This window comes from Miniopterus natalensis, chromosome 17 (genome assembly GCF_054644295.1).
Source record: "Miniopterus natalensis isolate mMinNat1 chromosome 17, mMinNat1.hap1, whole genome shotgun sequence".
Taxonomy (NCBI): Eukaryota; Metazoa; Chordata; class Mammalia; order Chiroptera; family Miniopteridae; genus Miniopterus; species Miniopterus natalensis.
The window spans coordinates 16,843,425-16,871,007 of record NC_142097.1 but is presented as its reverse complement, the minus strand read 5'-3'; the positions used below and the strand labels follow the sequence as shown (position 1 = coordinate 16,871,007).

At 44.5% G+C, this 27,583-nt stretch overlaps 1 protein-coding gene across 1 annotated transcript; it reads right to left on the bottom strand.

Moving 5' to 3' along the window:
• Positions 1 to 20: 20 nt before the first annotated feature.
• BLTP2 (bridge-like lipid transfer protein family member 2) lies at positions 21 to 27,583 on the bottom strand. Its single transcript, XM_087826013.1, has 39 exons — positions 27,516 to 27,583; positions 26,538 to 26,661; positions 25,980 to 26,029; positions 25,549 to 25,696; positions 25,252 to 25,370; positions 24,955 to 25,015; positions 24,578 to 24,767; positions 23,647 to 23,770; positions 23,377 to 23,501; positions 23,069 to 23,136; positions 22,814 to 22,959; positions 22,030 to 22,148; positions 21,758 to 21,921; positions 21,350 to 21,608; positions 20,430 to 20,635; positions 17,949 to 19,044; positions 17,344 to 17,535; positions 16,999 to 17,201; positions 16,736 to 16,854; positions 16,401 to 16,621; positions 15,921 to 16,111; positions 15,688 to 15,787; positions 15,343 to 15,545; positions 13,968 to 14,262; positions 10,255 to 10,412; positions 9,778 to 9,984; positions 6,191 to 6,290; positions 5,773 to 5,955; positions 5,284 to 5,405; positions 4,446 to 4,601; positions 4,239 to 4,360; positions 3,487 to 3,667; positions 2,748 to 2,834; positions 2,437 to 2,547; positions 2,162 to 2,297; positions 1,925 to 2,055; positions 1,640 to 1,741; positions 1,221 to 1,355; positions 21 to 800 (listed from the first exon to the last, which is right to left on the bottom strand). Exons 1-39 carry the CDS (start codon positions 27,581 to 27,583, stop codon positions 618 to 620), a joined length of 6,705 nt encoding a protein of 2,234 aa, XP_087682139.1. The 3' UTR covers positions 21 to 617.

Genomic DNA, 27,583 nt, shown 5'->3' with positions numbered 1-27,583 from the left:
AATAAAAAAAAAAAACAGCATCAAATTTAAAATATATTTTTTCTTTTTAAATCATTTTCTTACCATTCTCCAAGGCATAACCCAGGGGGACCCGTGGCTAGCCCTGGCTCCTATTGCCATCTCCCCAAGTGAGCTTGGCACAGATTGGGGGAGGGACTGATTCCCCCCAGAACACTAATACCTCTTTCATAAAAGGCAGTAGAATGAGGGACAGATCAGCCCTCTGGCCCCCAACTTTCTAGCACAGGAGGAGAGCAGTTACACTTAGAGAAATATATATGTATTTATATATGTCTATTTATAAAAATTTATCACACTTGATCAGAACTGTCCCCCACCCTTTCAGCTGACCCCAAGGGAACCAGATCCTAGTCCTGGAACCATTCCCTGGCCCTGGGCCTGCTGATCAGTGTGAGGTAGAACTCAGCTTTATTATCCACCATGCTCTGCAGAGAACAGGCCAGCTGCTAAAAGAGTAGTGCCTCTCTCTGCAGTACCCTGTGGACTCCTAACCCCAACAAATCCTGATGGATAAAGGGAAGTGCCTCCCGCCCCACAAGTCCCTGGGGTCTGAGCCGGAGTCATATCCTGTATGCAGCCATTCTTGGAATGCCGGATCACTTGCGCCTGCCAAAAATGGACTTCTTGCCAGGGTTTTTGTTGCCCACACTTAAACCGATGAGGAGCCGAGCTTTCTCCACTTCTTCCTGCTGTTGCATGTTGAGGTCAGATTTAGTTTCTAGCTTTCCCCGGACTTCTGACCCTGTTGCAGGCTTCAGCCTTAGCTTCTCTTTGATTACCTGATAGGTCAGAGAGGAGTAAAAGGGAAGGTAAAAATTAGTAGGACAGAATAAATCACAGTGAATCAACTCAATAAAGATTTATTCAATTTACACAGAGGCACAATAAAGCCTTTCAAATCCTAAAATGATCTCTGCTTTCAAAAAGCTTAGAGTCTAATTAGAACCCATTCTAAACTTGAGGTTGTGTCAGCCCCCAGTTTCCTAAAAATCAATAGTAGTTAACATATGAAACAGTAAATACTCAATTTAATCATCTGAGCAAAGTCATGGAGAAAGCAGGGAAAAAAGTTGCTCACTTTATTCACCTGCCCCATCCCAAGGCTGCTTGTTAATACATCCTACAATGAAATGCTCCTGAGCAGAGGATCTGCTTGCCAGACCCTGCTAACCAAACAGCCATGAACTCTGCCGGGATACCTGGGCAACCAGGGCTTTGCGGCTGTCCCTCTTGACAGCCATGGCAAAGTCTAGCCATGTCCATGTGTTGTTGTGGTACTCCAGACAAGGCAACACCAGGTTAAGGTCACCCCAGTCCACACTGTTCTTCTCACCCTGCAAGAGAAGGATGGGAGGGAAGGGAAAAAAAGATATCAGCTGCCACTTTTAGTCCAAGCCAGTACCTTGGACTAGACTTGAGTCCAAGTCTAGTACCTTCCTATAGCAGTAAACTACAGATACTGATTTTCCCTTACCTCAGTTTGATAATAGGAGAGGAAGCAGATTTATCACCCATGGGCCAACTTCACAAGCTGGACCATCTCCCTGTCTTTAATCTAAAATGATCTTATCTGGTTCCCTTCCCACCCTGTTCTAGTAAGTGCTGGGGAGGAGCAGACCTTGTAGCTGACACACAGTGGAACCTGTGGAATCTTTATGTAGATGAAGGAGTTGTTCATGGCGGCTCGCTCTTTCATCTTGTCAATATCATCCACAGGGTGCTAGGAAAGGCAGAAAAGCAGTATGAGCCCCTGAACCATCAGAAGATACTTAGGACCCCAAACATCTCCATCTCCTTTCACCCCTGGAATAAACTCAAAGGTAACAGAAGAAATCCCTAGCCAGGCTTAACAAAGTATCCTAGGACTCCTCCATTTTTCTATCATTAGGGGCATGTCCAGTACCTCAGGGGCTTTGCGAAATGACCTTCTGACCCCAGAACTCCGATTCAAGCCCTGTGCCACACCCTTCCCAGGGCCCAGTGCTGCTGCATCATCTGTTGCAATCAGCTGCCGAGGCTTCACCACTGGTATTCCTATGAAAAAGCAAGCACACCAAATGTCTTCTTTCTGAAGCTTCTGCTATCTCCGAGGCTGCTATGCTACCCCAGTGTTCTGGAGCTCCACCATAAAAGTTCTCACCAGTAGTCACCAGTTTGGACTTATCTTCCTCATCACCAACCTCATCATCTTCCACACTTCGACCAGGAAAGAAAAAGCCCATTATTCTATGGAAGAACTGGTGTGTCAGCTGGATGGTGAGAGGCACCACATTTACCTAAAGAGGAAAAAGGCTGAAGAAGCAATTAAGTTCAGACATCATCCCTCAGTTTACCTACCCCTAACAGTGTAATACAAAGCACAGATAGCTTCTGACTGCCCTTTGTTCCTAGATCTCCAAAGGACCATTTACTAACCTCAAAGTGCTCCTTAACAGAGATACCCCCAACGGGAGGCCGGACTTTGCTGAATAGGCGGAGGGCTAGCTGTCGCCCAGACTGGCAGGGGCTCTGGGGCCGCAGGACTACCTGTAGGATAGAATGATAAATCAACTCACAAATTCTCTGTAGACCAAGAGGAGAAGCAGTGGTCTTGCTAAGATGGACAAGCTTTTACCATCTCAGATTACCACATTGTTTCCCATAGTGAGCTTATGTAGAAGGGTCATTACAAATGGCCTGTGCTAGAAAGTACACGAACGGGCTAGCAATGGGGAAATAAGACTTGCCTTATAGACAGCATTGGGCAGGAGGTTGTTCATAGTGAACCAGCCCAATTCCAGAAGATGTTCTGCTGTGTCATCAGACTTATTCACCTATAAAGACAGATTCCCCCCCCAATCCCCAATCCACTGTAATAAGCCTTTCACAGGAGCCTGCTAGAGAATTGCTATATATCCTATTTGTTTTCAGGTTCTCCATATGCCTAATCCCAATCTTTGATCTCTCTTTCAACCTCATATAATCAATGTACCCTCTAATCCCATGTTTCTCATGGGGGCTACTGGCCAGGGCACTAAATGCCAGTAGTACTTTCCAGTCGCTATGACATTCAAAAATGGTCTCATTCATTTCCAAACATCCTGGAAGGGGTGGGGGGTTGGGGAAGAAGGAGGAACAAACAATGTCCTCTCCTCCATGCCATGGGCAATTGCAGGAAAGCTAAATGCCTACATAGAAGTAAGGTTCTATTTCAAGCAGGACTTAGAATACTTCCCTCTGGGCCACATTTCTAGGGGTAATCTTATTTATGGAGGGAAGCACTTGATCACCCTCATCTACATCAGCATTATTTAGTATTACAAAAATGTATCTAAGGGGAACTCTGCTCATGTTTCATTAATAACCTTTAATACCATCATTAATAGTTATATAATAACTAGCCCCTTTTTGTTTCTCTTTTTGTGAGACTCCTGAGATAGGTCAGTGCCTCTCAATACAGCTGCCTTTGTGTGATATACTCAATACCTTGCTATAGAGAAACCGCTGCAGCTCCAGTTCAGCAATGCCTAGCTGTCCATCTTCCTCTGTCAGGCGCCATCGTGCCTGAGCAAAGTAGAACTCAGTGCGACGAACCACACTCACATCTTCCTGCTGCTTTCGCAGCTCCATCTTGTTGGCCTGCTGCAACTGGAAATCCTTAAAACACCTAGTAATGGACAGGAGGGTCAAAGCCAATAAGGGCAACAGCATTTGGGTTGGGGGTGGGGTGGTATGCTCTAGAATGATGCATGAGATAAACCCAGAGATAGACCTATTCTGGAACAGCTATTCTCTACATTTTTTCCACTGGATTCATTGGTTCTCACACCTTGCCATGGGATACAAATCCATCTTTCAGTTCTACAGCTTCTTGATAAAGTAATCTCTTTGCACTAATAACCCCGATTATACCTACAATCGTGTTCCTTACTAATCAACTCAAGATTTTTATTTTCAGTTCAGCTGCACAATATTAAGACCACAAAAGTGATCTTTCCCAATTACCCATTTTTCTCCTTTCCCACCAGGTAATCTACTGATGATCCAAAGGAAGGGCTCCTTTGTTCTCAACCTCTTGGGTAAGTGCAATAAGGCTCATTCAGAAAGAGGTGCCTGAATCTACTATATCAGCCTTTGATAATACTCACTAGACCTAAAGACTATCAGAACGTGGGCAAAGAAGAGAAACTGACTCCAGCTGGGTAACTGGAAAAGGGCAGAAAAGAATGCTGTTTCACCTGATGAGGATATTAAGCTCTTCACTTTCCAGCTGTAGATTGGCCTTCTCCTGGTGTAGCTGCAACTGAAGCTTTTGGTTCAGGTCAAGAAGGTTCTCATTCTTGCTGTCATCCTGCAAAGACTAGGGAGCCAGGACAGGAGAAACTGAGAAGAGATTTCCCTCATCCTAAGAAGCCTCCATATCCTCAGACTGCCCAGGTGACTACCTTCATGATAGAATACATCTGCTTTTCCAGCTGCCGTATCTGGGCCACATGCTGCCGCACAGCCTCCTGCAAATGTAATATGCTGCTGCGCTGCTCCTCAGGATTGCTGGAAATCTCAAGCTGGAATCTGACCCGTTGCTTCTTCTCACTATGCTCCTAAAGGAATAGAAAAGAAAATGAGCATGAATGGTGTGGCTTAGAGATTGAGCATGGACCTATGACCCAGGAGATGGAGGTTCAATTCCTGGTCAGGGCATGTGCCCAGGTTGCGTGCAGGAGGCAACCAATCAATGACAAGAGAGTTGATGCTTCTGTATCTCTCTCTTCCTTCCTCTCTCTGAAATCAATAAAGATATATTTTTTTAAAAAAGAAAAGGAAATGAAGAAAATTTTCTAATAGATGTCTTATAGTAAATTGAAATAGAGAAAGAAAATAAATGGGGATCTCTTCTGGAAAGTTCATCTTTACCTGTCACCATTAGTAGCAAGAATAAGGGGTAGGCCAATGCAGATTTGGTAATATGTATTTCACAATAAGCCAATCCCATAGGGTAGGGACAGTGGAAGTGGGGAGCAGTTACTGTTCTTAGAAGTACTTAAGTGACCAAGAGCTGACCAAGAAAAACAAGTAAACAAGCTCTACATGAGTCTTAGGGACACTCAGACCTTTCCTAGATAAGTAAAACTTCAACTGCTGCTGTTGACTAATGGATGATGTACCAACCACAAGGCCCTTTTTCAGTCTGAAACATGGCTTTTCTTAATGGACCTCTAATAAAACCCAAGGTCTGAGGGTTCCTGTGACAATAACTGGCATTATATAAGGGCCCATGCTCACCTTCCGCTTGGGTTCTACATGGAGCAGCAGGTTGTTGACAATGTCCAGGATCATGGCATACTGAGCTGGGTTGGTGGAGATTTCCAGCTCATGATGGATGAGGGTGAAGGTATCCACAGCCCCTAGGTAATTGTTAGCAGCTAAATAAGAGTCTCAAGTTTCTCGATAAATATCTACCCCATCTCCTAACCCACATTTGGAACCACTCCTATTAGTTAATCCCATAGAAAAGGCTTGGTGAGAAATGCTCATGGATAGAAACATGTTTGCTTGTTTCAGAATAAAAAAATACTCCTTCTTTCCAGTTCCCTCCAAGAATGCAGGTTATTCTCTCATAGAAGAACTTACAAAATATAGAGCAAAATTAAATGTTAATGTCCAGTGCAGAGAAGGACTTTTAATAACACCACTGCCTCAAAACCACTAAGGAAATAACTACTTTCATAAGTTCCTTAGTACCTTCCTAAAAGCCTTTCAAGCCCTGAATACCTTCCTGCTTCTTTAGGAGATCTTCCTTTTCCTGTTTCTCATGAACCTCGGGTGGCTTAATCTGAGTTGCCAACTCAGGATCAATGTCATGGCTGTAACTAATATAATACATTCGACAGTTGCAGCGTGAAATGATCCGCTGGACTTGCTGGGCTTGTTGTGCCTCAGCGGGCTGGTTCCAATCTGTGAAGAGGTGGGAAAGAGATAACAGAAAGACATTCTCAATAGAGGTATTGTGAGAGCGTCCCAGCTAGCTTTGTGTGATGTCTAGGGAACTCCAGACACTTGCTTTCAACCTAGCCTAACACAAAATGGTCCTACTCCAGCATTAAGAGGAGGTAAGGAAGTCAGGATCCTTTGGGCTTCACATCTACTCCTAACCATATAGCCATATGATGAGGAAGAGAGGAGAGCTGACCTGTGGTGGTGGTAACCATGCCTCCCACTGCCTGCCCACTCTCCATCAGCTCTTGCACAGAGTCCAGACTACGCTGCCGGTGCTCCTCGATATTCTTCACCTAAAGAGAAAGATACAGGCACCTTTAACCCCTGGGAATCAGTAGCTTGTTTTGGCCAACTGAGTCACAGATCTCCATGATACACATAGTTACACTATCTAGATTCCCACTTCCCGAAATAGCTTGAAGGATCTCCTAGGGTAGAGGACATATATGTCTCTCTCATGGCCCAAACCACCCAAATTCTGAGTTACACGCACATTTTGCCAGGCCCACAGGCCTCAGGCCAGAAAAACAAGCTAGGTTAAAATCAAATCATGTCCTACTTCACACCCATTAGGAGTGTGAGGTAGGACACTAATTATAAAAAAAAATGGAAAATAACAAGTGTTGGCAAGAATGTGCAGAAATAGGAACCCTTGTACACCATTGGTGGGAATGTAATGGTACAACCACTGTGGAAAACAGTATGGCAGTTCCGCAAAAAATTAAAAATAGAATTATATGATCCAGTAATTCCACTTCTATATATATACCAAAAAGAACTGAAAGCAGGGTCTCAAAGATATATTTGTATGCCCATGTCCATAGAAGCATTATTCACAATAGCTTAAAGATGGAAGCAACCCAAGTGTCCATTAGAGGATGCAACATGGAATATCTTTCATTCTTAAAAAGGAAATTCTGACATATGCTACAACATGGGTGAACCTTGAGGACATTATACTAAGTGAAACAAGCCAGTCACACACACAAAAAGACTGCATGACTCCACTTACATGAGATACTTAAGAGTAATTAAAATCAGAGAGACAGAAAGTAGAATAGTGGTTGCCAAGGACTGGGGAAAGGGAAGGTGGGAAGTTATTGTTTAACAGGTATAGAGTTTTTGTTTTTAATCCTCACTCGAGGACATGCTTAGAGAGAGAAACATCCATTGACTGCCTTCCATATGTGCCCTGACCAGGGACTGAAACTGCAACCCAGGTATGTGCCTTGACAGGGAATTGAACCAGCAACCTTTCGGTGGACAGGATAACGCTCAACTAACTGAGGCACTTCAGCTGGGAAACAGGTATAGAGTTTCAGTTTTATAAGATTAACAGAGTTATGAAGATGGATTGTAGTAATGGTTGTATAACATTATTTAATATCACTAAATTGTACACTTAAAAATGGTTAAGAGGGTAAATTTTATGTTAATATGTATTTTACAACTTAAAAAGTTGGGGGGTAAATCAAATCATGTCATGAGGAAAATTTTAATCAAAACCTAAATTTCCCACCCACTTTGGTATTCATGTTTTTGTGTTCTTGCTGTTTTCTGTCTTTAGACAAAGCACTCTGACACTGTTGCCGTGGGGGAAGGGGGCTGAATTATTTTGACTCTCTCTGCCTAGCTGAAGTCAAAGTGAATAATAGAATGAGTGATATAGCAAACCATAAGCAGATCTGCCAAGTCACACAAAAATTTATATAGAAAAGGGAAAATCAAAGGCCCTCCCACCTAAGCCAAGGACATTCCACCCTAATACTAACATTATAGCCTGAGGGGAAAAAGAAGGGTTCACTTGCAAAAGAGGGCAAGCTTAAAAGAAGCAGAGGCCCAGGAAATGCCAGATTGGTAGATCTTGCATAGCTCATCCTGCTTACCTCTGTATAAGTAGTTAACACCTTCTGTACCTACCTTCTGGGACTACTGGTAAAGGGCACTGCTTGCCTGAACCACAGCTATAATATATTGGCATGTCTTTTCATATTATCAATAACCTGACCCTTATTTAGCTTGATATCTGATGAAATGCTTACTACTTCTTATATAATTACACTAGAGGTTGCCTGAACTGAGCCCTAATGTCACTGGAATAAGAAGCACCAGCCATGCCCAGCCAGCATAGCTCAGCAGTTGAGTATGGACCCATGACCCAGGCTATCATGGTTTGATTCCAGTCAGGGCACATGCTCGGTTTGTGGGTTCAATCACCAGTAAGGGGCGTGCAGGAGGCAGCCAATCAATGACTCATCATTGATATTTCTACTTCTCTCTCCCTCTCCTTCCCTCTGAAGCCAATAAACACACACACACACACACACACACACATTATTTTTAAAATTTTTTTTCTTTTTTTAAATATATCTTTATTGATTTCAGAGAGAGGAAAGGAGAGGGAGAGAGAGATAGAAACATCAATGATGACAGTCATTGATCAGCCGCCTCCTGTATGCCCCCTGCTGGGGATCGAGCCCACAACCCGGGCATGTGCCCTGACTGGGAATCCAATCCTGATCGCCTGGATCCTAGGTCGATGTTCAACCGCTGAGCCATACCCAGCTGGGCTATTTTTTAATTTTTTTTTTAAAAAGCAGCACCAGCCAAAGAGGAAGAAGGGATTAGCTTTAACCCCAATGAAGAGGATGGCAAATGATGTTATCACATTGGTCCTTATCAGACACAGCTGGAACTGATAACCATGCCCAACACAATGTGAATACTTAATACCTATTAAATAAGTAATGAGAATGCAGAATATTGACTCCGTACATCTTATAACCATTACATCTCCCTATAATAATGTTTCCTAGAAATTATAGTACAAATTTTACCAAAAAGCTGAAAAGAAAATTTACAGCCACTGCTCACAATCTCACCATCTAACAAAAAACATTATCTGACATACCTCCCCAGACATACTACTGACTTGAAAAAAAGAGTCTACTTTCCACCTGAATGAAGCTTTCTATTTTTCAAAGTACTTTCTCCTTTCAACAATCTTGTCTAGGTGAAGTATTAGAACTCCATTTTACAAATAAAGGTGACTTGTCCAAGGGCTCATGGCTACTATAATGGCAAAGCTGGTATTAGAACTCTCATAATCTGACTCCTAGACAAGCAGTCTTTATATTCAACCTTACTGCCTTGCAACCACTCAATCATCTTCATTAAGAATGATCAGAGCCTGGATGTTGTGGCTCAGTGGTTGACCTTCCACCCATGAACCAAGAGGTAACGGGTTCAGTTCCTGGTCAGGCACATGCCCCAGCTTCGGGCTTGATCCCCAGTAGGAGGTGTGTTGGAGGCAGCCGATCAATGGTTCTCTCTCATTAATGTTTCTCTCTCTCTTTCAAATCAATAAAAACATATATTTTTTAAAAAGAGTGATCAGAGAAAATACAGATAGAGAGCTTATCTAAAATTCTTACTTACTGCCTGTTTTCAGGCTATCTGCTGATTGGTATGATATTACTAATAGGAATCAGCAAACTTTTCAAAAGTAAAAAAAGTTCCAACCCATTTTATTCTAGTGTTGGGAAATGAGAATTTCCTTTGCAATGAAATAAAACAGCATGAGATTTTTAAAAAAATAAAATATAAAATACTATGTATTCACAGTAAAAAAAAGAAAATATAAAATACTATGTATTCACAGACACACCAGAGCTACAGTTCCTACATTCTCCTAAGCTGTTAGCAATAGGTACTGTCAAGAATCTTGCAATTATTCTGCTGGAAGGGTCCAATTATGGAAAATTTGCCCTGCTGACTAACCTCTAACCAGAGCTGTCGGCCATCCTGCTCAGTAGGGCTGCTTTCAGTGGTGGCAAAGTATTGCATGCCATCCAATAGGCAAGTCCAGGATGTCTTTTGCTTCAATGTGTCACCATACCAAGCTGGATGATGTTGACACTGCAGCAGCTGGGCTTTAGCAGCAGACACAATGACACAGCCTTCTGTCTCTGCTCCACGAAGAACCATCTATGTCAGAGACAGAAGCAGAATCATAGCACCAGAACTACCAAGAAAGATGAGGTTAGAGGACTATACCAATAACTGCAGCTGGGTCTAGTTCTGGTTTACCGAGTGAACTCTACTGGCTTTTAGATATGGTTAGTGATTATCCCTGATACCTGCTGGAAGGAATAATTTTTTGGAGCTCTAGACACCCATTCTTATTTAGGGGGAAAGGTAAACACATATGATTATGATCTAGCCCAATGTTGGAGTGCTCTGATAAAGACATGATACCTGGCAGTTGACCAGCTCAATTAGGCAGTTTCGGTTATATATATCATCCGTCTGGCAGGCAGCAATGCCACACAATTGGTCACTCACACCTGACTCATCTTCTGTGAACACTACAAACCTATCTGTCTCTTCAATCAGCTTCTGCAACATGTAGGCACCTGGTAGAGAAACAGGAAGCGGGAAAAGTCACAGTCTTAGAGGAATACCATCCAAACTGATCCTCCTTAAATTTCTCTGACTAGGAAAGGGCTAGAACATAGTCGCCTCCAACTGCAACTCCAGCCCATCCCAGTCCACCCTTGACCCCTGAAGGCAAAATAAGGGTTGCCATTTCATTTCCCCCTCATTTTTTTTTTTTTTTTAAATGTCTTTATTGATTTCAGAGAGGAAGGGAGAGGGAGCAATAGAGAGAAACATCAATGATGAGAGTCACTGATTGGCTGCCTCCTGCACGTCCCCTACTGGGGATTAAGCTGGCAACCCGGACATGTGCCCTGACAGGGAATCAAACCTCTATCTCCTGGATCAACTGCCGAACCACGCGCCAGCTGGGCCATTTCCCTCTCAATTTTAATAAAAGTAATGGGATTCCCAAAAGAAACTATGTTAAGTGGTAGGATTTTTTCCTCTTAGGCATATCCACCTCTGGATTACTCTAGAATCTCCACCCCCACCCCCATTTTGTTCCTTCTATTTTTCATTTCAAATTATTTGAAATACGATTTGTCCCCCTGGCCAGTGTGACTCAGTGGTTGGAGTGTTGGCCCGACATCAGCCTGCATACCAAAGGGTCTCGGGTGTGGTTAGTAAGCAGGAGCATTTACCTGGGTTGTAGGTTCAATCCCTGGTCTTGGATGGGGCAAGTGAGGGAGGCAACCAATTGATGAGTCTCTCTCATATCAATGTTTCTCTCTCTTTCTCTCTCTCTCTCTCTCTCTCTCTCCCCCCCTTCCACTCTCTAAAAATCAATGGAAAAAATATCCTTGGGTGAGGATTAACAAAACAAAAGAAATGCTATTTATCGACCACTCCTTCCCAGGTGAAACCACTCCCTTGCCATTAGTGCCATTGTGTTCTAGCTCTACTGCTTCCTCTGATTATGCCTCTAGACTCTCTTCCTTCTCCCAGGTCTTAGAAATAAGTATCTCCCAGCTCAGCCAGTGTGGCTCAGTTGGTTGGGCATCGGCCCATGCACCAGGAGATCACCCACTCAATTCCTAGTCAGGAGGCATTCTTGGTTGCAGGTTCGATCCCCAAGTGGGGGATGTGCAGGAGGCAGCTGACAGATGTTTCTTTCTCTCTCTCCCTCTCCCTTCCTCTCTTAGAAATCAATAAAAACATTTTAAAAAAAAGAAAGATAAACTTAAAAAAGTCTATCCTTGGCATGTTCCCTTTTCTTTCTTACTCTTTCTTCTAGTGAGTTTGTGTAAGTGTTATGGTTAAGAACACAGTCTCCAGAATTAGACTAGTCTGCTTCTGTTGAAGATCGTCTATCTCTGCCAGTTACCAGTTACTTGATGGTAACCCTCAGCAGCTTGCTTTAACCTCTCTGTGTCCTCAGTTTCCTTGTTCATAAAATAACAGAAACTCATAAGGTTGAGAGAATTTAATGGATTAATATATAAAAGTATTTTGCAGATTACCTGCCACAGTAAGCAACTATTATTCTCTCCTTTGCAGTCACGCCAAGCTCTATGCTAAACTTTCCAAGTCTCTATCTCTAGCCCTAAGCTTTTAGACCCTCATTTCCTGCGGTTTGTTAAACACTGCTTTGATGTACTATTTGCATCAAAAACTCAGTATGTCCAAATCAACAACTCTATACCTCCCCAAACCTGTTCAGCCTCATTTTCACTTTCCTCCTGTTTTAACACCTTTTTCCAACCAGTTTCCAAATCTCTTATATGCACAAGAACATGTGCATCCATCCCCTCATGTTCATTCCCATTCCCTCTACCTAGTTCAGGCCCTTGTTGAGACACCGTAAGTTTCCTAATTTGTCTCCCCACCTCCAGTTCCTTCCTCTCCAGTCCTCCTCTGCACCACTGCCAGATTTATCTTCCTAAAAGTAAAACTCTGATGACACACTCTATTAAAAAACCTTCAGTAGTTCACCATTGTCTACTGAATAAAGACCAAAAGCTCCTTAGCCTTGTATGAAAGGCCTTTGATGATCTACCTCCAGCTTTCCTTTCCAGCATCTTCTCTCGCTCCTCTTTTAGCTACTCTCTATGCCAACCAATCAGACTGTTCTCTTCTTTGAACACACTAAGCTTTACCACCTCCACTGCTATTCAAGATATTCCCTCTGCCTTGAATGCCCTTCCTCCCCATTTCCACATGTTCAAACTATACTAGACCTTCCAGGTCCAGCACAAGTGCTATTTCCTCAATAAAACCTTCCCTGCGTGCATTCCCTCCTTCACTCCAATCAAAAACAATGTCTATATTCTTTAATTTCTTTCTTTTTTAATATATCTTTATTGATTTCAGAGAGAGGGAAGGAGAGGGAGAGAGAGAGAGATAGTAATATCAATGATAGAGAGTCATTGATCAGCTGCCTCCTGCACATCCCCGACTGGGGATCGAGCCCGCAACTCGGGCATGTGCCCTGACCAGGAATCGAAAAGCAATCTCCTGGATCCTAGGTCGATGCTCAACTGCTGAGCCATGCCTGGCTGGGCTCTTTAATTTCTTTTTTACGGCATTTATCACGTTTCATCTTGTTGTTAAACTCACATGAACTTGCACTCCTCTGTAGTTGTTATTCCCTCTCCCTAAAATGCCTTCTTTCTTCACCTGTCAAACTCATCCTCATCTTTTAAGACCCATCTCCATTGTCATCTTCTCTGTGAAGGCTTTCTAGACTTCCCTGTGCTGATTTAAAAACTTTCTTGAACATTCTTATGAAGCAATTTCATATTGAAATAATAATTTGCATATCGTTATATCTACTAGTTTCTAAGCTTCCTCCCATCTTTGTATCCCTAAAGTCTAGGGTCATGTCTGGTATATTATAAACCCTCAATAGAGCTAAAATGAATCTATGAATAAGTGAGTGACTGAGTGAATGAACTAATCTTAGCTCATCCAGAGATGACAACTTGTTGAGGCAAGTTGAATGTCATGCACTTCTATATCCATCACTCAGCCCAGCACAGTACTCTGTGCCTGTTAAGTACTCAATAAATATTTGTTGACTGAACAAAATAATTCATCAAAACACAAAACAATTCCCTAATCCTTCACTTCTTTGCCTTATTCATCCTGTATTGGCCCCATCATTCCTTCCTGATCCTCTTCCTGGTCACAGGACCAGACCCTTTAACGCCCCATATCATTGCTATTTAAGACTTGGGTGGCCTGATATGGAAAAACAATGGTTTCATCTCTACGCCTAAATAGAACCAGCCATGATTTAGTGCTTTTCAAAACTCCTGTCCAAGCCAATGTATATATTTTTTTTAAAAAAAATAAATCTTTATTGATTTCAGAGAGAGGAAAGGAGAGGGAAAAAGAGATAGAAACACTAATGATGAGAGAGTCATTGATCGGCTGCCTCGAGCCTGCAACCCGGGCATGTGCCCTGACTGGGAATCGAACCCCGATCACCTGGATCCTAGGTCGACGCTCAACGGCTGAGCCACGCCCGACTAGGCCAATGTACATATTCTAAACCTAACCCAATGGAGTCTTATCTCCCCCCGACTTACCTCCTGATGACCCTTTATCAGGCTGTCCACTAAAGCTGGGAGTGCTGACAGGAGGTGGGGCTGGGGCACTGGTTGGAACACTCTGCTTTGGCTTTTTGGCTGGCATCTGGGGATCAATCTTTAACCCCTTCAGGGCCTCAGTAGAGAGATTACGTTTTAGTACAGCTGCCTTTTTGTAGCCATCATATAAACCGAAGGCAATGTCCCGATTAGTGGTTGTCCAGGAAGCCCGTAAATCTACCAAGTGCAGCTGGTGTGTATGAAAGGCAGGATCCCCAACTTGAGAGGAGGGCTCCTAAGAAACAGGAAAAGAACCTCAGTGTAGCATGGAAATTCTCATCATTTCTCCTGGACCATAAATGCAGAGATAAGAAAACAAGCTTGCTGAATTCAAAAACCTGTTCTGGGGGAAGACAAGGCGGCCCTGGAGAAAGAAAACTAGGTGGTCTTAGCATGTACATTAGATATACCCACTGTATTTTAAATAACTCAGAGAATTTCATTTAAAAATCCTTCCTTAATTGGGGGAGTGAAGGGGGGAACAAGTAAGGTACTAAGGGGAAAGTTGTACTCCACTTCCTGAAGGGCAAGAGACTATCCTTAGGAGAGAGAGAAAAGTAATCTTCAAAGAGTGATGCTGATACAGCTGATGCAAGTGAATGCATCACAGAGTAAATGATATATATCAGGGGTAGGGAACCTTTTTTCTGCCAAGGGCCATTTGGATATTTATAACATCATTTGCAGGCCATACAAAATTATCAACTTAAAAATTAGCTATGAAAAAAGCTCCTAGATTTATTGAATTTTGAGTCCCACCTGTGGTTGCCTTGGCAGGGCCAGACCAAATTATTTCTCGGGCCGTTTATGGCCCTCAGACTGGACATTCCTCACCTCTGACATATGCATGGAATATAGTTAGGGACATTACCAGGGACTTAGTCTGAAACCTATTGTTATACACTGAATTGTGCCCCCCACCCCAATTCATATGTTGAGACCATAATCCCCAATGTGAAGGTATTTGGAGCTGGGGCCTTTAAGAGGTAATTAGGTTTAGATTAGGTGATAAGGGTGAGGCTCTCATGATGGGATTTGTGCCCAGAGAACTTGAAACACAGAAGAGCTTGTACTCTCTTTTTTCGCCATGTGAAGACACAGTGAGAAGACAGCATCTACAAGCCAGGAAGAGAGCCCTCACCAGAACCTGACCATTCTGATACCCTGATCTTGGACTTCTCGGCCCCCAGAATTGTGAGAAATAATATGTATTGTTTAAGCCACCCAGCCTATCGTATTTTGTTATGGTAGCCTGAGGAGACTAGGACACATACTGATGCAAGTAAGGTAGTAAAAAAGCTATTTCAGGTAGTACCTCCTCCGCTGTGCGATTGCTATGCCGTTGGTAGGTGAGGGAGGACAGGCTCAGTAGGTGGGTCTTTGTTACCAAGGGATCAAGGCAGTGATCAGCACTCTCTTCAGTGGGTGAGGCCATCAGATGAACAGTCACTTCACTTAAGTCACTAACCATCTGGGTCACACTCCAGTCAGAGATGAGACGCCGCATCACTGTGCCAGCTGAGAAAAGGAGGCATACAGAGTCCATGCAGACCAGCACAGAAGGATAGTGTGGAACAGAAAGAGAGAAAGGAAAGGGAACTGAGAAAGGGAAAGAGGACAAGGAATAGGCTAGGAGAAATAAAGGGGTTATTTACCTTACCTTGAGGTATAAGCCGCTGAGTTCCCCGAGTGAAGACATGGCCCTGACTGCATTCAATCTGGATACCCCGCTGCTGAGCAAATGAGGCCCAATAGTGCACCTGGTAAGAAGAGAACTTAACACTGAATAAAGAATGGCATTGGAGATGATTGAGAGACCAGATAAGAAAAAAACAAGTAAACAAGGGAAGGGAAACAGAACTGAAGATGTCAGCAGGGTTGTCAAAGCTAGACCTGTAGCTGAGGAAAAAGTGCAGTAAACGAAAGCTGCTTGTAGTGCTGGCCAAGTTTCTTCTTGCCGGGTTTCAGATTATTGAAGAGCTTTCCCCTGCAGATGGGCCTTGTAACACTAGTCCAAGTTGCCCAGAAGTTTTGCATCCAGCGCAGGGTACTGCTATATAGCAGAATTCGGGGCTGGGATATTGCTGCAAAGGAAAGGATAGACATGTCCTAGCTATCGTTAAAACACAGAGATGAAGCTAAATCCTTCCTTAGCTCAGGTTCTAGAGGTTTAAAAACCCAAACAGCACTCAGCCTCACACTAAATACCTATAACACCCTCTCCTTTCAAAGATCCAACTTCTTTGAAAAGGTGCTAACCCAAATCCTCCCCTGCCTTTTCCCTATCCCCTCCCCAGAGGATTGAGCTGAAGTCCTGTGTCTAAGTCCACCCTCCCAGCCCTTCCTCCCCATTGTCCCAGACCCAAGCCTCACTCCCGCTGTGCCGAGTCAGATCCATCTTGATGGAGAGATTGAGGTTCTCAGAGCGGAAAGCCCGGTAGGAGTCGTGGAGCTGGCCCAAGGGAACCTCAGGCAGAAACTCTGGGGCCCGAAGAGTGACACCATGGTGATCATGGGGGTTCCCATGGCATAGCCACTGCAGGTCCAGTGTCATACAGAGGTCAGGCAGGTGAAGGAAGCAGCAGTCGTCATACCTGCCTCACAACAGATTCCCAGTCCTCAGTGCCCTGGTCACTTGCAGCCCCTGGCTTCTTCCCCTCTCCCTCCACCCTGAGTCCTATTAAAGCCCCACCCATCATTCCACTCACTTAGAGGCTGTTCTCACGTTGACATCCAAGTCACCCTTGAACACAAACTGACCAGGTTTCCAGTGAAACGACAGGTGGCTCCACTCCCAGTGCATATTCTCAGTTGTGTTATATGGATCCTATAACCACCCCAAAAACTTGGTGAGATATAGACAAGAATATCACCCTCATCTCCCAAATCAGTACCTTTCTCTCTTCCTCCAAGTGCTGTACAAACCTCAACCATACCATCCTAATAAGAAACAACTCCTCTGGACTCTCACCTCAGTAGCCAGCTGGTGCAGGTTTGCCTGTTCAACATCCATGTGCCAGTCCCCATGGAACAGAAGACGGCTCTTGTCCCACCAGGGCAAGGGTGGGCTGGGGTCAGCTGAGGGCTTGGTCAAGAGGTCCACAGATTGGCCAATCAGTGTCCAGGCTGGATCCCAGCATGGGCCCCATACCACTGTGTACTGGAAGATTTCCGCTGGGATAGAGGGGCAAAGGATACAGCTTATTACACAACTCCATCCCTTTCCTCTTCCTTCACTACAGAAGGGCCTCACCACATCTTCCACCCCAGTCATCACAATATCCCTTAGCCAAACCAACTGCCCTTCTCTACTCACAGCGGAAGTCGTGGTAGAACTTGAGTGGGGGCATGTTCCTCTCTACTGCCACATTACCCCATGGTAGCCCTAAGTGCAGGATTTGACGCCGACGGGAGCAAGGCTGACCACTCTGCTCAGTGCCCACAAGTCGACCTATCAGCCGCCAGTCACGGATCTCAAACAGGTACCGGGGATAGTCTCTTATCCGAACTGTTATTATAGGGAAGAAACACACTGGCTATTCAGGGGACAGGTCTCAGCATTCTCAGGCATTTTTTCCCCTGCCACTATTTTTACCCACCTATTTTACAAAGTCAACCAGGAGAACAAAAGCTAGTAGGTGGTAGTAAAGCTGAAAAAGGGCACTGAGACCCTGCACAGATGGTGAGAGGAAAAACAATATCTAAGAGCCACATTAACCCTAAAGATGACTGAGTTAGTTGTTCCTTTAAGTTAGCCTAGTAGTTTCAGGGTGAAATTCAAGAACAAAGAAAGGAAAGGAACCCACTCCACCCATCCGAAAACAGCCACAGTTCCCAATATAACCAAGCTCCTCTGTAATCATTCAAAGAGCTCCCTGGAGCTCCAATGGCAAACACTAGGTTCTGCAAATAAAGACTTACCCAGAAAAGTCTTGACACTGCACTTGAGCATTCGACACCACTGAATAACAAGATCTACTCCCTCAGCAGGAAAAGGGCTCCCTGGATCAAGCTCTCGAACCTGCTCTATCACACGTTCAGGCCCATGGAAGGAGGCATCTGCCAGAGCCACCAGCTCTAGCCCTGCCAGGCTCCAAGTGAGCAATGCTCGGCGCATGGGTGTGTTGCCATAGAGACGACGGGAGCGCTGGATATAGATTTCAATGTTTTTGTGTTCCAAAGAGGCATAGAGCTCCTCAATTTTGCGGGCTGGCAATAACTCCCCATGCTGCTTCCGAAGGGCAGCCACTTTGGCATCTAGCAGCTGCAGCCTTTTGGCACTCTCCTTACTTTCATCCTTCATCAGTTCATAATTATCACGAAGTTTCACCTCAAAAATGTCATCCAGGAAAACCCATGAGAAGTGCTGAACCTTCAAGAGTAGATCAGGTGGGAGTGGGGCAGGACTTGGAGAGGCCTGAGCATGAGTTCCTCCTCGATGCAGCCCCTTCAGCCATTTCTGAACTCCCACAGCCTCATCCAGAGTTTGAGAAAAATCATACTGATAAGGAAACTCCACTGAAACTGAGCCAAGGGAGAGGAGCCAAACACGGTTCCGGAGGGTCTGCAGCATAGGCAAGGGGTTCCGGTGGAGGATCATTTCCTCCAGCTCAGGTAGCAGCTGTACCTCTACTTCCTTGAAGTTGAAAATGCTATTGCCATCAAAGCCAGCAGCCAGCTCTGGGCAATAAGCCTGAAGTGAACCCCCATGCCGGCTCAGTGACACACTCTCTGCAGCCAGGGTAATGAACTTGTCCTCAGCTACAAAAGCTGTCAGCTTAGCTGTGTTCACCTCTAGTGTCAGGTTCAGCAACCGCTTTGGGGGAGATGGCTCGGGGGGATGGCCTTCTGGCTCAGAAGTGGTCCCTGGAGTCTCTAGTGCAAGGAGTGAAACAGTCTCGGGAAATACAGTGGCCCTTAGTAAGTCTCGGCACTGCAGGGTGGCCAGGATATGCTGATACAGATACATGTGATCTGGGGGGCTCCAGAGTAAAGTCAGCCCTGCACCACACTGAACCTTTAAGCAGCAAGAGAAAAGGATCTGTCAATTACCATGTCCCAGAACAGAAGAGATAACAGGAATTATTATACATGACTCAAGAACCATCTCCACCTAGAAGTCTTTCCTGAATAGCCACATAATTAGTCCCTTACCATATTCTTAGCACCAAGAGCACTTAGGAGCACTCACACTTAAGTTCTCCTCAACTGGACTCTAAATTGTCTGAGAGTAGAGGCCATGTGTTTTAATTCTTTGGTATCTACCAAAGTACATCCAGCAAGTACTCAATAAGTCATTTGGCTTTATGTTTCTGCTCAAAAGTTATCTTTCTATAACTTCCACACTCTGTATAATAACCACTGCAACAACCAATTTGAAAATGTTTCATGCACTGACTTCATCTTGACTAAATTCTTAAAAAGTATAAAAAGCAACAACCACAAAAATCTATACATCAACTGACCTATATGAAAGTATGCCTCAAAGAAGGGAGCAGAGTCCCTGTCATCTTGAAAAACAAAGTTGGTTCTGAATAGCTAAGTGGACAGAGAAAGTTTAAATTCCAGGACAGAAAAAGTCCTTTGTGTTCCGGCCTCTTAAAAGGAAACTCTTCAGTTTCCAAAGGAAAGTGAAGTCTGACAAACAGGAAGCTATTCCACTCTCCTCTTAAGAGAGTCCCACGTCCATCTTAATACCCTGAGAGAAAGGTACTGAAAGGCCTCTGAAAACCTTCTAGCACTTCCATCTTCCAGCTTTTTGATGAGCTGAGAGATTCAGCAACATGATACAAGATTATGATCTTTAAAAAGCCCCTTATTTTTCAGAGATATGCACTGAAATATTTACAATGGATATTATGTCTAGTATCTCCTTCAAAATAACCCCTGAGCTAGAGGGCAGGGGTAATTGGTGAAGTATAGATGAAACAAGCTGGTCCTAAGTTGGTAATTATTGAGGCTGGGAATGAATACACAGAAGTTCACATAGTCTCTCTAGTTTTGTATATACTTTAAATTCCATAATAAAGAGCCCAGCAGGCATGGCTCAGTAGTTGAGCATCGATCTATGAACCAGAAGGTCACGTTTGATTCCCAGTCAGGACACATGACTGGGTTATGGCTCAATCCCCAGTACGGGGCATGCAGGAGGCAGCTGATCAATGACTCTCATCATTGATGCTTCTATCTCTCTTCCTCTCCCTTCCTCTCTCTGAAATCAATAAAAACATATTTTTAAAAATTCCATAATAAAGAGTTTAAAATGTTTAAACCAAGCCAGGAAAAAAGAACACCAGGTGCTGTATTTCTCACAGATGAGTTTTTACATGACTCAAAAGACTGGGAAATGCTCTAAGTCTAGGGGAAAGCCAATCTGACTCAACCTCCCCATAGAAGCATTACCTCTAGAGAGCGGATGCTGTTGTGATAGGTGATAGAGAGCATGGAGAGGCTAAGCACTGGAGCAGGGATGTCAGGAGCCTTGCAACAGGGCTGCATCTTCTCTGTGACTGACTTCACCAGTGCAAGCACAAGTCCTTGAATATCCACAGTGGAGGTTTCAGCACTTCCCAGGACAGTCAGTGTGTCTAGTCGGACCTCTGAAGCACCTAACGTCCAGAAACCATGTCAGCCTTGATTCTCAGCTCTCAAATGGCAACTTCAGTCCTCACTCGCCTTTGTTACTTGTTCTCTTCACTCTAGTTATCTTTGTTCCCCACACCTCCCTACGTTCATTCCTCATGCTCAAGAGAAAATTCCCCTTTGCTATCTTAACCTAAACTTCTGGCAGGGAGGAAGAAGGTCCCTAACTCCTACAGACTGCCCAGAGATACATCAGTTACCAAACACAAAAGGAAAAAAAAAAGAAAAAACTACATGCATCTCATTGTCTTGATCAGACATCAAGGCTGTTTTTTTCTTACATATCTTGTTTAATACGTACCTTTTATAAGCCCTTAAGAAATATCACGAAGCCTAATAGTTATGCAAGACATTCCAGCATCTCAGCCTCTAACTTAGAAAAATTCCAGAGCCCAGCTGGTTTGATTCCGTCAAAGCACACACCAGTTGTAGGCACAGTCCCTAGTTGGGGGGCGTGCAGGAGGCAGCCAATCTATGGTGTTTCTCTCTCATCAATGTTTCTATCTCTCTATCCCTCTCCCTTCCTCTCTCTCTCTAAAAATCAATAAAAACATATTTTTTTTAAAAAAGAAAAATTCCAGATAATAAACTCTATTAAATTAGAAGGAACAGATTGAATCAGCATAATGTGCTTGGGTTACAAACTACCCACTTCAGAATAGACTCCCTGTCCTACTTACCAACGAGGGCAGAAAGGGTGAACAAGTTCATGTCCTCCACTTTCAAGTCCACCTTCCACAGTAATGACACGGATTCCCCAAATGAAGATTCCCTAGAGACTGCTGACTTCCCAGATGGTGGGCCCATGAAGAATAAGATCCGGGAGAGACACTGGGCACAGGTGTCTGATGTTTCTACCTGCAGTCCTCGGATGGTACAATCAAGAAAGAGGGTATCTGACTGGGTGCTAGACAGGCCCAGAGGCTGATTATAGCTACCCTAGAAAAAACGCAAAGGGACCCCATTAGGAGCATGCAGACACACAGTTCTGTAATGTCTTAATACATCGCCTGCTGCCAAAAGGTGCTCTAAAGCAGAGCAGGATGAGGAAACTGTATGGGCCCCTGTTCACCAAAGTCCACACCTACCTGTAGTGTGAAGGAGTCCAGGACAAGTGCCTCACCCCAAACATGCATATTGGGTGGGTGGGGTGCCCGCTGAATGTGGGAGTCACTGCCCACCCGCCAGCAGAGGTGGTCCACAGTTAGAATGCCCCGCTGATGGATACTTTGTGGCCTCAGATGCTGGTAATCTAAATAGAGGTGGGAAAGAGGCATTCTATGGAGCCACTGTGGCCATCAATTGGGTCCAGCTCCACTAATGGACAGATTCTTGTTCCTTTTACATCCCAGAGCCTTACCCAGAGAGATGGAATTGAATCCCAAGGCAAAAGGTGGTGTATCTCCAAGCTGAATGGAAATGTTGACATTGGAGATGGAAGTGCTAAAGATGATGGGAGCCAGGATTTGGGGGAAAGTTCTGCATAGGGACAAGACATCGTTGTTTGATAAGGAAAGAACTGCAGCTTCCTAACATGGAAGCTCTCAGAAATCAGGGTGAGTTTTATTGTGATTTTTAGGAATGGATGCAACTAGAAAATAAAAAACTGAACTCATCAGTTCACTGCTACTCTCAACAGTTAATCTGCAGGAATGCCAGAAAGATATTAGGTTGAACCATATGAAATTGCCATTTCATAGGTCAAATATGGTGAACATCAGCATATCATAGAATTCAACCTACTACAACCAAGGAGAATCACTTCCAAATCATTAACCTTAAGTTTTCTATGCAACACAATGCAAGCACTACACAAAGAGAGATAAGGCACTGCTAACATGATCTGTCACATTACAATCTACAGCAGACAAGATACTGTTCATCATTTAAGTTCAGTTCAACAAACATTTATTTTGTATAAGGCACTGTGCCAGGTACTGAACATAAAAAAGAGAACATCATCCTACCATCAAAGACTCTAATCTAATGGAGAAGATATACCAAATAGGATTTCTATTGAGACTGGGACATTGAAAATGAAATTTAGAAAGATCAAACAGTCAAATACATATTTCATACCAGACATCACTTTAAACCAAAAGAATCCATCTAATGAGATGGTAGTTGAAAAAGATTACACTAACCTTTTTTTCCTTTGCTTAAGAACAGATGAACTAGACCCTTGGGTCTCGAGTGCTAGCATGTGCATCCAGTGAGAGAATTCCTGGTGCCGGTAATGAATAATACAAGTGTTGACAACCAGGGAAGCTGAAAGGTCAATGGTGCTCACCTAGAAATGAGAACACCAGAACTATGAGCTTGGGTTTCGTCTCATAAGGCAATGATGTAGGAAGAGAACAGAGAAAGGAATGATTCTTGGTACCGTAGTCATCACACACCTGCACACTAGCCTTGAGGGAGTTGAGGCAGACAATGCGCTGACGGCTCTGGGACAGCAACAACCCATCTGTAAGGGCAGAAAGCAGATCAGAGAACACCTGAGAGCAAAAGGTAAAACTAGGAGAGGGTCAGCGGCAGGCAAAGAGATGAACAGATTGTCACCAACACTCAAGAGTTGGGGCTATTTTCTCTCAGTATGGTTTCCTCCTTCCCCTCCCCACTGATATTAAGAAGATCGTGTGGTACATGGGGTAAGAGAGTGTCTGGTCCTCCCATTCTCTCTCAGTACCAGCATCCCCACCCAAACCTTTTAGTAGAAGTTCAGTGCTCATCTGTGCCATATCAGAGTCTGCTGTGAAACTTCGAAGGGGCAGCTGATCCTCATCATGATGGTACAAGAAATGCAGCAGTTTCAGGGTCCAATTCAGATGCCTGAACCAGAAACAGACTCTAGCTCAGAAATACGTGGAATGCCCTTTCTCCCCATAGACAAGCTCAGTGCAGCTACTAGCTGCATATACCCAGCATATAGCTCCAACTATCACTCTCCACACTTCTATGCCAGGAGAGATCTCACCTCTTCTGACTATTCATGGACAGCACCACACTTGTGATCTCCATTTTCACCTTCACTTGGTCTGGCAGCTGCTGAAGGAAGTATAGGCCAGGCAGAGTTGGCTCAGTCACGTTCTTTGTCACATCTGAAAACATGAATGAATAATACAAGAGCCATCAATTCTTAACACTCTCAAGTCTCCAAAAATGCCCTGCCCTCTTTGGCCGAAATCTCCCATATAAAATAGACTAAGCAAATGCCCAATCTTAGGCCACAAGGCAAATATCCCAGAGATTCAGGCACCTGCTATACTTCTTTCCCCAGAGTCTAAAAAATGGTATGGAGAACAGATTGGTGTAACAGAAAGAATATGGACTTTAGGGTCAAATAATTTAAATCCCATTTTTAATATCAACTAGCTGTGTGACCTCAGTCAAGATACCTATCTAGTGTCCCTCCCCATGGGGAGCACTCCCACGCCTTTTCCCTCCTCCTCTTCTTACCCTCAGGCATGTTACCTTTACCCTTCTCTCTCCTAAGCTGCAAGGGCCCCTTCTTTTGCCTCTATAATTTGTTTCTTGAGCCCATTTCTTCTACTGCTCACCTCTACCTGTGAATTTCTAAAGAAACTTTCTCTTATAATTTGAAAAAAAAAGATACCTATCTAATGTTCCTAGGCTTTAGTGTTCTCATTGGTGCAATGCTGAGGATTTAGTGAGAGAACATATATAAAACACATAGTACAGGTCTAATTTATCACAATTACCCACTAAACATTGGTTCTTTCACCCACCACAAGCAAATGCCCTATTTCCTCTATCTATCATCAGGGTCCAAGGCCATGGTGACTAACCAATCACACTTAAATGAGTAGTGAGGCCACTATTTTTTTTCTACTTCCAAAATAACCTGAGAGCAGGGCAGCCAAGAAGCTCACTGACTGGGGCTTTACCTGAGCAAGGAACAGGCTTGGGTGCCAGGCTTGGTCCCTGGTGCAACAGCTGACTATGGAAGAGGCCCTCATGCAGTTCAGCATGGAGTGTCCACACATCCACAGTGACTGCCTTCAATTGCCGACTCCTGATGCCCACCTCTAGACCCAGCTTTAGGGCCAGTGAGAGCTCTGCTAGGCAGGTGTCCTCCTACAAGAAGAATAAGTTTCTCAGGTATGTATGTGTAGGGAGTTTGGGAGTTCTGGATCAAAATTCAGTGGTCTGGAACACTACCTTGAGAGAACCCCATAATGACACAGAATCTATGGGATGAGCCCTAAGCTCCTTCTTAAGACCAGAAGAAAGCAAGGCACCTAAAGGACCATGGTATACTCACCAACTGGCCACTCTTTAGAACTTTGCTGTTGATTTGACTTAGGCTCACCTCACATTTTAGCCTGGAAGAGGAAAAAAATTAAAAGCACTTGGCCCCTTTCCTCACCATTTATCTTCAATCTAGCTTTGTTGGCTGGAAGGGATAAAGCAAGCAGAAGTGCCTAACCTTAGCCTCTCCTTGAACTGCACGGAATGAGAACTTGACACCTTAATAAGAAGGCCCTGACATCCACCCACCCTGAAACAGCTATAAGGCAAGAATGGGACTACTAGACCCTTTTCTACCCAGAGTTTTTACCTTTTCCCATCACTATCCAAAAGAAAGCTGCTTTCTCTGATCTGAATATGCCACAAGGACTCAGAAGTAGCCACCTTGAGAACCATGAAGTTTATAGAATCTACATGGATGGAGAATAGCTGGAAGGAAGAAACAAAGAACAATAATTAAGGTCAAGGCCCTTCCCTTTCTTTCCAACAGAAAAAGATAAAGAGGCAGCTCTTAGTATCATGCTCCCCAATAGTAGAAAAATCCACCCATGACTACAAAGCCAGTCATTTCTGGTATAGTCCAAGAAAGTGGGAGAAGTAGTCTCACCTGACAGAAGATTTTCAACAAGGCTGGGCTGAAGGACAGCTCCTTTTGATGCACTCCAGTGCTCTGGGAGAATGGAGCAAACAGGCCAGAAACCTTCTGTAGGTCGGTTCTGATACGCACTTCTCCAAAGCACAATGCCACATAGCGCCTGCCCAGAAGAGAAATCTCACTGCTATCAGGCCCATCCCTTCCATAGCAGTCTCTTTCTCTCCCTCACATTCACTCTCCCCTCCCTAAAAATGTAGCTCAAATCATGGAGGATAGTTATCAATATCTGTCTCACAAGATAATAGCTTACAGGCTAACCAGGAGACATCAAGCCAAGAACCCACTTCCCTTCTTGACTTTCAGGCCTGTGTAGAAGAATCTCATTTTGCAAACCCCAATCCCAAATATTCCCCAAAGAGAGAGTTAGGATATAGGGTACTCACGGCAGATCATGGCTAAGGAGTTTGCTGGAAATCCACAGGCTATCAATTTCCTAAAACATCATGGGAGAAAGCTTTGTACATTAGCTGCTAGGTAAGACATGAGCAGCTTGATAAGCCAGGAAGTGCTATAGAAGAAGAGGCGGAAGTGCTATAGCCCTTCCACTAATCATTCTCCACTCCATTTCTACCGGCTTCTCTCCTCCGCACTATATCCTGCTCCTCACAATGATGTTTGTATTTCTTTTATGGATAAGTTGCCCTGTTTCCCATCTTAAATTAGAACAGTAAGCTCTTCTTTGTCCTGTTACCTTTGTTCTGTGCTTTACCTCTGTATCATTCTCAGGTGCCCTGGACACTCTGTGCCTTACAAGCATTTTTAACTGAACAACTTACATCAATCCTACTATTCCCAAACTAACTCTAAGATCATCTTGGCAAAGAGGTGACAAGACTGAGTTAATCAGGAAAACCAACCAGTTTTTTTAAAAAGAAAATTAAAAATTGAAATCAAGCTGGATCAACCCCACACACATACCCAGGGAGTTCCTCGGGACTCACCACTGTTTGTTGGTGTTGCTGAAACTTAAGACTGACATTCTGGATCCAAAAAAAGGAGCCAATCTTTAGCTCTGCCTGCAGCTTCCGCTGACACCACTTGGTGACCAACCGGACCACAAGCCACCTGCAGAAAAATTCCTATGAGTTCATAGAACCCTCTCCCAATTATGGCTTCCCTCACCCCTTGCTCGTCCTAGAAGCCCTTGCAAAGGGTCAAATCCTGAAGCTGGGTCTTCTGGGTAACTCTCCTGTCTCCCAAAACACCGCTCTGTCACATACATTCAGCCACAATGATCAAAGCCGTCGCCCCAGATTGTCCCCTCCACCCAGATGTAATCAGACAAATTAAACTCCACCTTCTAAGTTGGAGACAAAGAAAGCAAACCCCTCAAATCTTGAGAAACCCCAGAGGTGGAGAGAAGAGTCCCCAACAGGACTCGAAGTACAGACAGCCGTGTCAGAAGTGCCATTACACACTCCCCCAAAGGGTCTCTGTCTTCGTCCTCTAGACAGATGTCCGCAAGAAGGCACTGTGGGGTCACACCAGGCCAGCTCAATAGCCGCTCTCCACAGGGCGGCCAAACCTGTTCTGGCTTCCCAGGGCGAGGCTGCAGGTGCCCTTTGCGTTCGGTGAAGGGGACACTCCGGGGTGTAGAGAGGTCAAAGGAGACCAAGAGACGGGCCCCCTCCTCACACACACACACCTATTCAGATCCCGTGCATCTCCTCAGGCCTCGCCCGCTCCCCTAGTCTCCCCCAATCCCAGAGACTCCGCGCGAGCTCAGGCCGTGCGCTCCCGCTAGACCCCTCCCTCGTCGCCGCCCGCCGCCGCCCGCCGCCGCCCGCGCACCGTCCCCTCCAGCCCTCTCCCTTCTCGGTCTCCCCCTCCCGCGCGCCACTATCCAGCGCGCGCCCCCTTCTCTGTCTCTCTTCCTCCCGCTCCTACCCCCAACCCCGCCGTAGCCGGGATTCCCTCACCGGCCTAGGAAGAGGGCGAAAAGCGAAGCCAACAGCAAGGCCAACAGCGCGGGGAAGAACAGGGGCAT